The 15429-nt window shown below is 43.3% G+C and overlaps 1 protein-coding gene across 3 annotated transcripts; it reads left to right on the top strand.

Moving 5' to 3' along the window:
• The first annotated feature begins 6047 nt into the window (after positions 1–6047).
• Positions 6048–15290, top strand: zfand6 (zinc finger, AN1-type domain 6). Of its 3 annotated transcripts, none has more exons than XM_067249407.1 (6): positions 6048–6117; positions 11946–12103; positions 12276–12387; positions 13046–13131; positions 14126–14236; positions 14423–15290. In XM_067249407.1, the coding sequence occupies exons 2-6, from the start codon at positions 11953–11955 to the stop codon at positions 14569–14571; spliced, it is 609 nt and encodes a 202-aa protein (XP_067105508.1). In that variant the 5' UTR covers positions 6048–6117; positions 11946–11952; the 3' UTR covers positions 14572–15290. The 3 variants fall into 3 exon arrangements, with proteins under 3 accessions (XP_067105508.1, XP_067105507.1, XP_067105506.1); XM_067249406.1 differs by lacking the exon at positions 6048–6117 and adding an exon at positions 8779–9100; XM_067249405.1 differs by lacking the exon at positions 6048–6117 and adding an exon at positions 9577–9659.
• Positions 15291–15429: the final 139 nt, after the last annotated feature.

Here is a 15429-nt window from a genome sequence, read left to right as displayed (position 1 = left end):
TTTCCATTTGGCTGGCCTGAACATACAACCTAATTCCTACTCTGCTCTATTTCCCTTGAAGGAATACTGAGTAGATATTTTGGCAGTATACCTAGCATTGTTGAAGTTCAAAGAATACAATTCATAGTACCAATTAAAGAAAGCAACAGCACAATCTTGCCAAAAGCATGTGCAAGTTAAAGAAATAGACTGCATAGATCTGCATTAGACTGCATCGATGACTGCTGTGGGTCTTTTCATTAGGAGCAAGCGGGAGTCAGGTGGCTGAGCGGTGAGGGAATCGGGCTAGTAATCCGAAGGTTGCCAGTTCGATTCCTGGTCATGCCAACTGACGTTGTGTCCTTGGGCAAGGCACTTCACCCTACTTGCCTCGGGAGAATGTCCCTGTACTTACTGTAAGTTGCTCTGGATAAGAGTGTCTGCTAAATGACTAAATGTAAATGTAAGCGTCTTAGTAGTCCATGACCTTCCTTCAGACGACAGCTTCAAAATCAAATAAAAATGTATTTGTATAGCCCTTTTTACACGCAAGCATGTCACAGAGGGCTTCACATACGGCCATAGAACTGCCCCTCAGCTTCATCTCATTCTTCCTGTCACAGAGTGCTTCACAGTCCTGCAGGGGATTTTCAGGTCCACCTCACTCCTCTCTGCCTCAATTGTTCCCTTAGGATCAATGTTCCGATTCAAGGCTTCTTCAATGAGCCCTGAAGGGGTGTCTGCCAATGACAAGGAAGTGGGGTGCCGGAAGTCACAGGATTTGTGTTAGTGGAGGCCGAAAGGTTTGTGTGCAGCAGAGTGCCTGTTTGGGAGAAAAAAAATAAGAGGGAAGGAAATGAAACATTTTGAAATGTTTTGTGAAGGATTTTTATTTTTTTTATTCCTGCACCTGTATGCAGTTTCTTAACAGTCTACAACAAAGCTATCTAATCCTATGTTCAATATACAATGTCCAGTGTACACTAGTAACCAGTGTAAAAGCAAGGTAAGATGATAGGTGATGACAGTTAGAAGTTCCCTCCTAATTTCCATTCATGGCCTCCCCCCGCTTTGGGAAAGTGTCCTCGTAGAACCGAGTTAAATCCCGAGGCAGGAAAATTCCCAACATCTCCAGTGAACGTAATGCACTTTGATCCAGTTGGCTCCCTGACTTTCCCCTTTTTACATTCAAGCTGTTGGCTAGAATCAAACGTACAGTGAGGTCGTGTCTGGTCAATGCACGTTACTTCCTCTCTAACTGGATTCCAAAACCTGAAATAGCTGTGAGAGATCCATTCTTTTATTTTAGCTTTTTGTGGTTTTTATTATTGTTTTTATTTATTTTATTTATTTAAACCACTGCAAACCTGGGCTCCAAACCTTTCCCTGGTCCAGGAGTGCTAGTATTGCTACAGTGGCAGTAGGCCTCACTGTGGTGGTGCTGTAACACTAGAAGGAAGTGGCATGGAATCCACTTCCAACTCAGTGAAGCAAGTATGGAGATATGACAGGAGTTGTCAGTGGAGGTTTAAATGTTTAGCTTCCCAGAGCCAACCACCACTTTGTGCTAAAGAAAGCCGATGTAGGGCATAGGTCAGACGGTCGCTGTGTGTATAACAAAAGAACAATAGTGTTTTGCAGATCAAATAAATACTGATGAAGTTGTAAGCCGACACCATCACATCAAGGTCCAGTGGACTCGGAAAGACGTGGCCTGAGTTGAATTTTCCACACCAGCTTTTGTTTTGGTTTGAACACCTACCAGCGTCACGCATGACGTACGTACACGCAAACCCACGTGTTCAAGCACACTCACACGCATGCAGGTACGCACATGCATGTCCACTCCTCCCTCTCTCTCTCTCTCTCTCTCTCTCTCTTTCTCTCTATCTCTCTCTCCCTCTCTCTCTCTCCCTCTCTCTCTCTCTATCTCTCTCTCCCTCTCTATCTCTCTCTCTCTCTCATCCCCCTGTTCACGACTCTTTTTCCTGCTTTGTGCATGTTTCTATTCAGAGGCACAAAAACAGGGAGACAGGAAAGAATTAGGTCAGAGAGGGAATATATTAAACAGGTATTAAACTAAATCCACAAGGAGGGACCTGCATTAGACGGCACTCAACTGTGGCTCACGATTGTTGTACTGAATACGCTGCTCTGTCAACACAGGGACAAAAGCAGTGAGAGTCAAACCATTTAACACTCCTAATTACTGCCCTCCATCTTAATGTTCCTGCAAGTATTAATAATAATAAGTACAAAAGAAACTGTTTCTGCAGTGGACAGTTCAGTTCAGCGGAGCTGTTTTGTCTCGACAGTCTCCCGGTACCAGCCAATCACAAAGATGGTTGACAGAGCTCTTGTCAAACGAGTTAAAATGTTTAATTTGATCTGGGGTTGTTTAACCTTACAGGAGTCGTGTTCCTTGTCATTTGTGTCAGAAATAAGTCATCTCACCTCTTTACACAACCCAGTGCTCCAACTTCCCAAGGAATACAAGCTCACGTTACTGCACCAGACCAGACCACGCTCTCACACTCGTCTTAAATCAGCTCAGTGCAGCAGACCTGGCTGTTACACAAACGTACACAGAAAAGGCCTGAGAGAGATCTGAACTACTACCAGTGTTTATGAGTGTGGGCTAATCTAAACCAATGAGGTCTGTGGACTCCAAAAGTGCTTGAGTTGATGGAAAAGAGTTACTTAAACATCTGTCTCGTTCACTTGGGCCGGATAGATCCAAGACCGCTAGGGGCTGGTTCCTGGAACAGCACGCTGCTTTCAAATTCCTAGTATCTTCTCTGAATGAGGGAACATGGCAGAGAACATCGCTGCGCACTGGCAGGAACCTACATCAATAGTTTTGTACAGCTGGCGAGAGCGTTTCGACTCACTGGAGGAACTCTGTTAAAAAGAACAAGTAAACTTCTTTTTTTTTTTTTTATTGTACAAGTGGCTGGCGTTCAAAAGCGTAGTTCTGATACGGTGTGAAGTAGGTAGGCTACTCAGGTTTGGTAACGACCATGATCTCGAAACGTTGCCGCTAACACGGATGTGTCAAAGTGCAGACATTTGTTGTCAACATTTTTGTGGGTTATTGAGTGTTGAGGGGTTAACCCTCAGGTAATACCTGTGTCACAGGAAACAGCAGAGAACAGGAAGAGCAGCCTACATACCGGTTTGCACATTTTCTGACAAGGTCTCGTAGGTTTCTGAAGTCAGAGGCCAGAGGATGCCAGTGGTGACTGGGATTTCAGAATCAGAATCAGAAAGGGGCATGCAAATGTTCCATGGCTCTTCTTCATTGGCTCCCTTGCATAGACCTGGCGCGTGTGTGTGCGTGCGTGTTTGAGTGTGTGCGTGTGTGCGCTCTCTGACCCCTCTAAGCTTGACCAACTCTTTTATGGCCTCTCCAGTAAAATTGTGATCAAGCCCAGGTCCCCTTGTTTACGTAAGCCTAGTGTTACCCAGAGTTCAGATTTGGGGGTAGGCCTCTCTGCACACAAGGAATACTAAACACAGAATCATTCTTATACAGGATAACAGTTACATCTAAAAACATTTCAACAATTAGCCATGAAAATTTGCACAGACAAGGAATTTACTTTGGCAGGAAGGTGCATACATTAAATATATAGGAGTCCTAAAACATCAGAATTCGGTTTCGAACATGTGTGGTCTTGCTAAGTAACTTTTAGGGAATAAAGGTCAGGGATTACAAGAAATTGAGTAAGTAACTGTCACTGAAGGTCTCCTCCGAGCACCTAATGACTCTTGATGAGCCATGGCATATGCGCTCGAGGAGCAAGGTCGCCCCCCCCCCCCCCCCCTCCACCCCCTATCCTCTGTCAGGGAACAGGGAACGACTCTCATCCCCCATCGCTCTGTTTAACCAACAAACTATTGTTCTCTTTTTCAGTGTTTGTTTCCACAAGCGTCATGCGGGACACAAACCCTGTGGTTCAGGCAGAAGGTCTGGGGGACTCAAGCCTTCAGGGTTAGTCAGCGGCGAGTTACCCTGCCCGGGACACAAAGGACCTCGTCTGAAGGGATCCAAGTGGCGGAGTGCAAGGGGCCACAAAGCAACGGAGCGAAAAACAGAGGGGTGGGGGTGGCGGGTGTGAGGTGAAGAATAAAAGAGATAATCGGGAACGGGGCCGAGACCGATAGAGAACGAAAGATCGGGGGCAAATTGCGAAGAGGATTGCTGAAGAATGACGTAGGCATCGTTTTATTTCCCTGCAGGCTTTAATTACTGATAAAAGGTTGGGGGCAAACACTTCATCAATAGCGTTAACTTCATCCACTGGAGCTACAGAGAGGGGAAAACAATGCAAGGGCACAATCAGCTACTAGCCCTAATGGGGAGAGCAATGGTTTGAGCGCAACAGAAAGTCCATTCATTAGGACATTCACCACACATGCACTATATTGACCCATTCTCAATTCATAGGGCTTCGACATCATTCAGGGGTTATACAACGCTATTACACTGTTACAGTTTGCAGTCAGCCAACCAAGACAAGTTGTATAAGCCCAAAAAAGCACACTTGTCAGCGCTCTCACTGATTACATTCACACATGCACGGAGGGATAATCGTGTGTACACAACAATGTGCCTTAAAATGTCTTACCAATCGCACATACAAAAACAAACACACTTACACTCATTCATGTGCATAACCTTTATCTAACGCTACTACACGTCGGGTGACGTGTTTGGTCTGTCAGGTACTCAGGTGGATTATCACCTGAGCCTTGCTGAGTGGAGTTTGCATGATCTCCCGCTCCACAAAGAACCACAATATGAAAACAAGCAGTTTAGAACAGAATGCTCCTGTCCTGTTCCTGACCAAGACAAAAGCATGAGGACTTGTCCCCGGGTAACTGCTGATACAGCTGCATGTGGCTGCATGGAGGGGAAAAATGCAGAAATTCTTCGGAGGACACTCCTTTGTGTGTTTGTGTGTGTGTGTGTGTGTGTGTGTGTGTGTATTCTCGGTGTTGCCGCTCCCTGCATATGTGAGCGTGTGTCTAACTGAATAAGTGTTTCTTCTTTTTCCTCTGGTTTGGACCTCCAGCGTCTTTAACGTCTTTAAGAATGGTATCAGGAAGAAAGGAACGAGGTCAGAAGGGCCTCTCACTAAAATACCAATCAACTGACGACAGCTCAATAAAATGATCTCTTGGTCTGTTGTCAGATACACACAAGCTACATTATACAACCAGGCCAACGCTCAAACATGTCTTGTGAGTCTGTGTGCAGGAAGAGAGGACTGTGGGAACTATAGATTTAATTGCATGCCCTAGGTATGTAAAGCAGGTTTGCTTGGTAACAAGTTGTGTGGTTGATGTGCTTGTGTACTGTATATGCATGAGCTTGTGTCCTTGAGTGTGTGGGCGATGGGGTTTGTATGTCTCTATTATGTGTTTCCAGCCCCTCCGGAGCAGTCTGTAGTATGGGGCAGACAGGTGCTTGCTTGACTCAGCAAGTCAAGTTATGACACCTTTCATCGTAAGTCTCACCTCGCTTGTTGAGTATTTCACCCCAGTTTGCATAACATTCATGTTCCCAAACAGACATTAGAAACAGTCTGGAACTGTGTTTCCCAGCACCCCCTGATGAAAACAATGGTATGTATCTGAATCAGTCTTACATCCTTCTCCCACCACTAATTGCAAGGATTTGTAGTCCTAAGGGTGGAATTCTGAATACAATAAAATATTGTCATGAGCTCTTACATCTGTTTTCATATCTCCAAGGAAAATGGGTTTTGTTATATAGCACGGTGCTGGATTTGCATGTGTTTCTAAACGTTCTCATTTCTCGACGAGCACGCAGTGAATGCAGCTCAAGGTTGCTGAGCAGAAATAAATAAATACATTATTGCATGTCGCTGGATACGCAGTGTGCTTTAGGTTCTGGAGAGCATCTTTTAAGTGCATGTTATGAAGTCATCACAGATTCCACACTGATATGTAATTTTGACCTAAAAGGTTTGAGAGACGCCTGCGCCTTTAAAATTCCCCTGGTGCTCGCTGAACAGACATTTGAATTAGCATGCCGAACAGTACATGTCACCTGTATGATATACCCCGGAACTAAGTACAGGAATGTGAACTCGGGCATTCAGGACAAAGGTAAACCATTTTCTCTTTTGTAATGGCTTTGGTAATACTGCAACCAAATGAGAACAGGGACCTTATCAAAGTAAAAGTCAGCACGATCGTTCCTATTTAAGATTATCTCCAATTACAAGCACATAGGCCTAAGATTAAAATCCCAACATGTTTTCAGGTCCAATAGCTTGACAGTGTTAAACAGTAATGGCTACGCCAGTAACCTGACTGATTAGCATGGAGGCCCTAGGCCGAGGACAGCTATAGGTCACTAGGTTACACGTCACAATGACCCCTTACTGTCAAATCTACGCCTTTGTCTTCCCCATTACTTTTTATCCGCTTTCTCCGAAAGCCGTTCGTACTTTGGTAGCACTGAGGCATTGCATAACTAGACTATGGATGTAGCCTACTTGTTACCCAGTAATTATTATGATTTTAATGAGGACGCACTAAATTTGTATGCGGCTGGAGGAAAGGAAGGGGAGACCGCTGTCATTTGAGGAAGACTGACAACAGCAAGTGGATGTGGGACTTTTAATAATTAAATCAACAGTCACGACGTAGCCTATACTAAACTCCACCTTTCGTGAGGACAATTTCCTACGCCATTTATGAAACTGCCTGACCTCTAGCGAAAACGACCTCTCCCTTTCCTGACCCGTTTAAAAAATATCCTAGTTTGACATCAAATTCTGACTATCAAATCAAATGCTTCCCTTTACAAGCACCCATGTGTTGACCTGGCCGGACTACGATCGGAACAAAAGGTTAGGAATAGAAACCAATCCAAACAAAATTCAGAATCGCACTCTAAACTTTTGATAAAACTTGAGAACCCTGCAAAACCACTAAGCGGCATCCAGGGAAAAACATACAATGATATCTTGTTTTGGTGAGTTCCAAATCTTAAATTAAATATTGCTGGGGTTCATTGATGTGGCAGGACCGGTAGCAGAAGGCTGTCAGGCCTTCAGCTTACATTTTATAAATCGAAGCTACAATACTTCCAAATAAGCGCCGAATTATTTCATATTTTTTCGTGAATACTTAACTGAAGTAGGGATAAATGCGGGTACAATTCCTGCATGAAGAGTGACACCGCCATCTTCCGGCAATATGGTGAAATGTTGTTATTCCTATGGTTAGGCTACTTCATTGTTTTGGGGTTAACGGGTTGTTAACGACATAATGTGGATGTCGATTCGTCATATTATGTAACTTGGTGTCGGATAAGAATATAATTTTTTTTTTTATAAAAAAAAAAAGAATAGGCTAGATTTAGCCATTTGTTTGGTCCGGTCTGCGTAGAATATCCAATACAATTTCCTTTTATATCCTGATCTTTCCCATTTCCCATGTGAGTTCTCATTTAAGGTTAGGTAATCCGATGTATTTTATTACTATTAAGTTTTAAGTTTTTAAACCTTTTGAAACTGTTTTTCTATACTTTCTTTAAAAAAAAAAAAAAATTTAAGTTTCGAAAATATTTTTTCAACAAGACGACAGCGATCAAAATATGTGACATATTGTGCCAAGACAGACCCGGCAAAATGTTACTCTTGGCCGACACCTGGGTTCGAATACTACACTTTCCACATCTCAAGCACTACCACTTCCAGTTATCCCAACTGAAAGGGAGGTCAAATATTCTGACGACAGCTATCAGGTCCAGATGTAGAAAAAAAGTTTCAAAGAAAAAGTTTTGAAGATCCAACATTCTGACGACCGCTATCAGGACCAGATGTGAAAAAAGATTTTCACAACTTTTTTTCAAAAATGTTTTTAAACCTTTAGAAAGATTTTTTTCTAAACTTTCTAAGAAATACATATATAAAAAAACAACGTTCGAAAATATTTCAACCTGACAACAGTATAATCTCTCTATACATTCGAAACCAAGTTACTTGTGCAACTCACCATCACCATTCCATCTCTGCTTTAAATCACCCAGTCCATCGTTTCTCTCAGACATATCACCACAAAACCAGGAGATGGCGCTGTTGTACCCATTCATGCAGAAATTTAACCTGAACCAGAGCAACGTGCAAACTCTCTCCATGGCTCTGACCTGAATTTATTTACACCGTTACACTAGTACAGTATTGTAATATCCTGACTTTACTTAACTCACGAAGAAAGGATTGCATAATTAGGCACGGACTTGCATCGTGTAGTTACGTTTTTTTCAATTCAAGCATCAAACCCACATAAGTGACTCAAATGAAAAATAATAATCTTTGTATTTTTCCACTGGGTTTTGTTATTAATAATCCTGTATGTGTTGGTTTCAATTTCTGTGATAATTCAATATTATAGAGGTAGTTGAGAAAGTGTAGGCCTATAAATCCGTGTCAAATATTTTGAGAAATGTGAAAATTGCAACGCGATGATGTCCTGGCTACGAGTTAGGCTGGTTGTTAAGTTAACAGCAAGTTCAACAGTCGAGTTGGAGGACGGTAAATCAATTTAGCCGTTAATCATCACCGACTCTGGAGATCAGTGCAGATGAGCTGTTTAAACTGAAGGGAAGCTTGTCATTCTCGTGAAATCAACTGTGACACATTTGACTCCACATGGCATTTTGACTGTGACGTCACGGTCAATGTAACCAGTGTGGGGGTTGGAGACGCAAAGTATCAAACTCGCTAGCAAGGTTGTCCTGCAACAAGATTAGCTATATCTTTTGCACACAGCCGCTGTTGTTTATATTATAGTTGTGTTGTGGGGTAGGGCAGGACCATAAATACACCCTACACAGTTGCAGAAAGAAGGGGAGACTATTATAAATGTTTGTAACCAGCCAGTTTGCTGTTTAAATGTACTAGCTACTGTAGTATAGTAGCTAACTGTCGTTTGTTGAGTTGACTTTTTCCTGTCATCGAACAAGAAAAGTTCAACTTTTCTTATCCATCAAAACCAGAGAACGTCGCTAACCTACCACTGCGTTTTACAGAGGATCTGACAGCTAACTAATATTGGCAATATCTGTATCGCACCGAGGGTAAGACTAATTTGAGTTCGTACATGCTAGCTACTTTGTCTTCAACAAACTTTAGTTAACTGGTGTGGTTTAGCTGACGTAAGTACAGCATTTACAAGCTAGCAAAGTCAGTAATTGGCATATTATAACTTCAGTGATGTTATGAAATGAGCTGTTAGCTAGTGCTACGTGTTTGAAGTTAATACATACAGGTACAGGGTCTACCCAAAGTAATATAACTTTTAGTGTGGCAATCCACATGAAGTATAAACACTAAACAAGTTAACCGTTTGCTAGCTTTCGAATGAAGCTAGCTAGGGTAGGTGTCCCGTGTTTTGATGACTTGTTTTTCTGACAGTAAAGGGCTTCCCCCTTCCCCCAACAACCAGCTGTTTCAAAGACCGTGGTTGATTGACGTGTCATCTGTTCAATGATAACGCTGATGTAGGCGTGGTTCGGTCTCGAACAGCCAATCACAAGGAAATATGTGTTATTACATTAGCCACATTGTATCTCACAATGTCGGATGTGTAGAGTAAAAACGAAGAAAGAGCAGTCGGGGATTGGGACGATTCATGAGGTAAATTCAAAGTAACATTCTAATGAACGGAATTTTTTTTGGATCGGTTGTCTTCTGAATGTTGACGTTTTCGTTTCTGCTCACTGGGTTGTCTGATAACAATGTTTCATTTATCCGAACAAAAGGAAGCTGTTGAGACAGGAAATGAAAGGCTGTCTGCGGATTTGCTTTGAAGAACCAGTGCGTGGCACAGTTTTCCAACTCAAATCATTGATGATAATCGATTTAGAGATTAAAATGTACCAATGTAGGAGGGTAAAGGTTATGCGTTGCTGGCAAGCTGACGATATGCTTACTTGTAGCCTTTGTTTTACATTTAGTCATTTAGTCATTTAGCAGACGCTCTTATCCAGAGCGACTTACAGTTTTAACAAACAGAATTGTCAAAATTGCAAAGCAGGTTCATTCATGGCAATGCCACCTATACTGATACAGTAATTAATGGAATTCATAGTGTGATAATAGAAAACTACCTGTAATCTTTTGGCTTGCATGCACGCAGTCACAGTCCCAGGCCGCCTACCCACTACAATGCCCAGCATGTTTGTTCCTGGACTTGAAGTGTTCACTGGTCCATGCCAGATAGTTTAATAAAATCATCATCGGGAACAGATAGGCTTTGGTCCATCACAGAAGTATCCTAAACTTCACGCATAAATATTCTGCTAGCTGTGAAAAGTTGTCACTGCAATTGATGCAAGTATGTTCAAAACCACAGTTTTAACACTACTTTCCATTTGCTTTTGTTTGGACAAATGTTTGACAAATTGGTGATACAGCACTGTGGAGTCAATGGCCAAAAACTTAAATATAACAACTTTAACATTAAAAACTGCCTGTGCTGACTGTTACACCCAACTGCTTAACTGGGGTTCATAGTTATGGTACACATGCTTTGTTATGTAGTTTGTATGAGTATTATAGCCCCTTACAGTCATGCAGGCTAGACATGAGGTCAGTGTATGTTTGGGTGCTGACAGGTTCTCTATCAAGAGTTGTCATCGCGACATGGAACAGCAATAACGTCTGTAAAACAAATCATTCAGTCTTAAAACCCTCGACTTTAGATCCGGCTCTAGGTAACTTGTGTTGGTTTTTCCTCTGGTATCAATCTTCCATTATAGTCGAGGCAAAAGAAATCCTCCTGTTTTTATTAAGCCCACTTTTCAAATGTGAAGACCAGGAAGGTTGTTTTGGTCTTTAGGCCGTTGCCGTGGCTATCGTTGAGTTGCTCATCCTTGTAGATTTGATTAATGTGTAACAGAGGACATTTGATTTGGGTTGAGAGATTTGTTGCTATGTTTAAATGGGAGCTTTTGGCAAAGCCTAATCTGCAGGAGATCATGATTGATAATCGTTTTGTAATTAATCGTCCCACATGAGCGTGTGCACAGACACAGAATGTAAATAATGGACCGCATTTTGACAAGTCTTTATGGCCAAGTTTAACTTGGCATTTGTGATGAAGGCCTCTTAGCTTCCAGTGATGTATGAATGATGAAAGTGGTTCTATATCTTGATCTGTATGGTATCCAACCTTCTATCCAGATTAATGACCGCCTTCAGATTAACAATGGATTACTTGCTTTTTTTCTCTCTTTAGCCTCTCTCTCTCTCACACACATTTTTTCTTTCTTGCTCTCATTCTCTCTCTTTCTCCTGTAGACTATTGCAACAAATTGGCCATAAATCTGCTTGATGATATCGGTGCTGTTCTGTCGGAGGTCCATAGATCTGACTAATATAGCTCCTCCCCTTCTGTGTCAGGGAGAGCGGGGCTGTTTGTCCATCCCAGATGGCTCCTTCCCAAGCAAATGCACTGTTACATCATCACACAGATCAGTATGACTATCATAGGAAGCGGGTGTCACATTAATGGCCGGCTCAGTCCTCTTCTGCCCATTTGAGCTGTTTTGTTTATGTGGCCTGCCTAGCAACTAGTAAGTCTGTGTTCAGAATGACACTTGTCAGAGAGCTGTAGGCTGTTTGATGGAAGTGATGTGGCTACAAGAAGACATGTTGTTCATTCTAGAATTCCTGTCATCGTTCCAGATCTTCATAGCATTGTGTTCCGTTATGATGTAACAATAAGACACCAGAACGTGTCTACTTGTAGTTTTCAGATTAGGTCAGTGGTTTACCCTCTGCCACAAACAGCTGAATACAGAAGAAAACAGCATCATATCTGGACATTTACCAAAAACGTATTTTCAAACTCCCCCACTCAGCCCTAACCAGTATGTTGTAAACAGATGTTTTGACATCAGCATTGATTGACTTCGACAGGAGGGATATGGCCCAAGAGACCAACCAAAGTCAGGGACCTCTGCTCTGCACCACTGGCTGTGGTTTCTACGGCAACCCGCGGAACAGCGGCATGTGTTCCGTGTGCTACAAAGACTTCCTGCAGAGACAGAACAGCAACGGAAGGGTGTCTCCTCCAGGTGAGACCTGATAGGCTGTCGGCTTCACTAAGGGGGCTTAGAAGGATGTTATTCCTAGCCGTACTAGGCCTTGTGTGGTACTGGATCTGAGAGAGACCAGCGGGAGACCAGCGGGAGACCAGGGGGGAGACTGACAGCTGTGATCACAGAGCAGTTTTTCTTATCTTTCCAGGGTCTGCATGCAGCAGCCGGGGGGAGTCCCTCCTAGCACAGTGCTCTGAGAGCAGTACTGTAGATGTACCATCAGCCTCACCGCACACAGACTCAGCCTCAGGACACACCAGGTATGGTAGTCAAACGTGTATTATAGTACATTTACATTTAGTCATTTAGCAGACGCTCTTATCCAGAGCAACTTACAGTAAGTACAGGGACATTCCCCCGAGGCAAGTAGGGTGAAGTGCCTTGCCCAAGGACACAACGTCAGTTGGCATGATCGGGAATCGAACTGGCAACCTTCGGATTACTAGCCCGACTCCCTAACCGCTCAGCCACCTGACTCCCTTATAGTATCTATAGTCAGGATCACTCCCAGTTAGGGTTTCCTAAAACGCCATGACTACAGCAGAGGCTGATTCACCCACTGGTGATACATTTCCTTTATTACCAAACGGGTGTGTTTACTGAAATAGTTGAATTGCGAGATCTGAGAAAGGACAATTTCTTCATTGCTAACCTATTCCCCATGTGTCTTGTAGAGAAGAGTGATGTCATGTTTCTGAACCCTTAGAATCGCTCTGCGAAGATCGCAGTTGAAAACAGTGTGTTTCTGTCATAGAATAAACCAGCATCTTTGCTATCTCCTAAACCGTTCATACTGTTAAGCTCTAGAACAGCTGTACAGGATAAGTGTGGGTCAGAGATACTAGGCTTTTACTCAACATATTGAAACAACTCCAAAGTGTGATTATCATCTGTCTGGTTCCTCATTCTTGTTTCCAGCCCAGCTCTGTTGACAACAGCATCGACAGTTTCCTCAGAGGCGAGCCCAGCAGCTAAAGCAGGCCTGAAGACAGAGGAGCTACAAGGTGTGTAGTGCTGCCCAGGGGGTTGCAGCTGTGAGGCTGGGCCATAGCTCTGGTCTTCTCTGGAGGTCACACTGAACTGTAAACCACACAGCCACATTACCACCATGGGAACCCCCATAGCTGACCATAACACACACACACACACACACACACACACACACACACACACACACACAGAGAGTGGTGTTCTCATGCAGTGGCCTCATCCCTATTTACTTTGACAATAGTAAAAGGCCCAAAGTTCACTAACTCCTTGGTCGAATCTGACAGGATCACAGCGTCAGTGGTTCTCTATGTTTCTGTCTACTCCTAGGCCTGAGTAGCCCAGCCCTAGCCTCAGCCCCAGCCTCAGCCGTAGCTAGCGGTAGTGCAGGTATCTCAAGGCCAGGGGCAGCCAGCCAGAGCAGCCAGTCAGGGAAGAGGCCATCTCAGGAGGACTGTCTGGGGGAAAGCTCACCAGCGGCCAAGAGGAGATTAGAGAGTCCCCTACAGCTTATAAACGGAGAGAAGGGTGAGTGAAAGAATGACCTGTCACCTTCCAAGCCCGAGGCCAGATCAGGGACGGGCCATGAAAATCATAACCCACTCACAAGCCTCACCACCACCTGGACAAGCAAGAGGCAGTTAGGCGACGGCGACTTGCCGACATACAGTCGGAGACTTGCCGACATACAGTCGCTCCCGGTGTGAGGGGTTAGCGTGCAGACTACCAGTGTAGGCTGTACTATGTGGGTTCTGTAAACAAAAACAGAGACACGCATGTAAAAAATGTTTACTTTGTTTAGGAGGGGGAAAATATCAAGATACGAACATGGTAAATGGAAAAATAAGGAAATGGTCAGTATTTTAACCCATCTTTTTGCAGTCAAATGTTTACTTTATGCACATCACACTCGAAGGCAAGTATGAGTGCATTATCTGCTGGGCGGTCGTTGGGTTGTCGTGCGCTCTGTCCTGATGTGAGGGTGACATGTGTCTCTGTCTCCTCTGCTAGCACCTGCCTCCACCCCTGAAGGATCTGTGGATGACCAGGACCAAGCCTCGGACAAACCCAAAGCCAAGAAGAACCGCTGCTTCACCTGCCGCAAGAAAGTGGGCCTCACAGGTAGAGTTACCCTCTCTCTCTCTCTCTCTCCCCCCCCTCTTTTTCTCTTTCTCTCTATTAGTCTTTATTACCATTTTGAGATTTTACATGCTTATCCTCTCCCCTCCTCCCTCTCCCCCTCTCTCTCTCTCTCTCTCTCTCTCTCTCTCTGTCTCAGCATGTTAATGTCTTCCCTCTCCTTTGCAGGGTTTGACTGCAGATGTGGTCATGTGTTCTGTGGCATGCACAGATACTCAGACATTCACAAATGCACCTTTGACTACAAGGCGGACGCAGCGGAGAAGATCAGGAAAGAGAACCCTGTCATCGTCGGAGAGAAGATCCAGAAGATCTAGAAGATCTGACCTGGGACTGAGTAGAGAAAGGCATCCGTCGGCCATGTTGGTTTTTGGCTTTACCTTTGCTCCCTGATTTGTTGCTGTTGCTGAGCAACACGCCTTCCAATTGTCAGATCCTTAAATCATGCATGCCACTCTGAAAACTTTTCTTTGAAGATTTATTTTATTGGACCCCATTTACTTTTGCAAGTTATTTGAATATATTTTACCTCTTTACCTCGTTGTTGGTTGTGATATCTCTAATTGGGAAAATACATTTAACGGATATATTTTGATTAGGGCTTTGACCTTTTTAATTTGGGGCTCCTTGAAGGGCTGTGCTTCTTTAAATGCATGTAAATACCTGTACCTGCCTCCTCTGGATGTAGCTCTAGTCAATAACCGAATGTATTACGACATGCAAACCCCCTCAGATATCTTGTTTTACATGACAGAAACGTACATTTGCTTGTCTGCTCCTTCACCTTTTGTATAATTGAGTCATTATGGAGTGTGAGATGACACAGAAGTGTGTGTGTGTGTGTGTGTGTGTAAGTCTCGGAAGTGATCATGAATAGCCTATATGCAAGTTGTTGCTGGTTGTAAGTTTATTTGAAAAATATAGTTCATTTATGAGTGAACAAAAGAATGACCTGAATTTATTGTGCTGTATTTATGTTAGTTTATTCACTGTTACAACTTTGATCTGAATAAAGTTCAAACTTTTTTTCTCAATTGAAAAATGTGGCCGAAACATTTAGATTCTAGTCACACACAAAAGGGAGGTCTGAGAACAACATGGGCAACACGTTTTTTACACGATCTCTAATTTCAGGTAAAGTCTTTTGGAGAACTACGTCAATTTAAACACAGTGG

The sequence above is a fragment of the Osmerus mordax genome, chromosome 13, assembly GCF_038355195.1.
Source record: "Osmerus mordax isolate fOsmMor3 chromosome 13, fOsmMor3.pri, whole genome shotgun sequence".
Classification (NCBI taxonomy): domain Eukaryota; kingdom Metazoa; phylum Chordata; class Actinopteri; order Osmeriformes; family Osmeridae; genus Osmerus; species Osmerus mordax.
Note: the sequence above shows the minus strand (reverse complement) of the source record. Positions and strands in the feature narration are given on the sequence as shown.

Excerpts from the sequence above, each read along its gene's own strand:
- zfand6 (XM_067249405.1), top strand. Across the intron at positions 12,388-13,045 it reads TCAGCCTCAGGACACACCAG|CCCAGCTCTGTTGACAACAG; the intron begins GTATGGTAGTCA and ends TCTTGTTTCCAG. Across the intron at positions 14,237-14,422 it reads CAAGAAAGTGGGCCTCACAG|GGTTTGACTGCAGATGTGGT; the intron begins GTAGAGTTACCC and ends TCTCCTTTGCAG.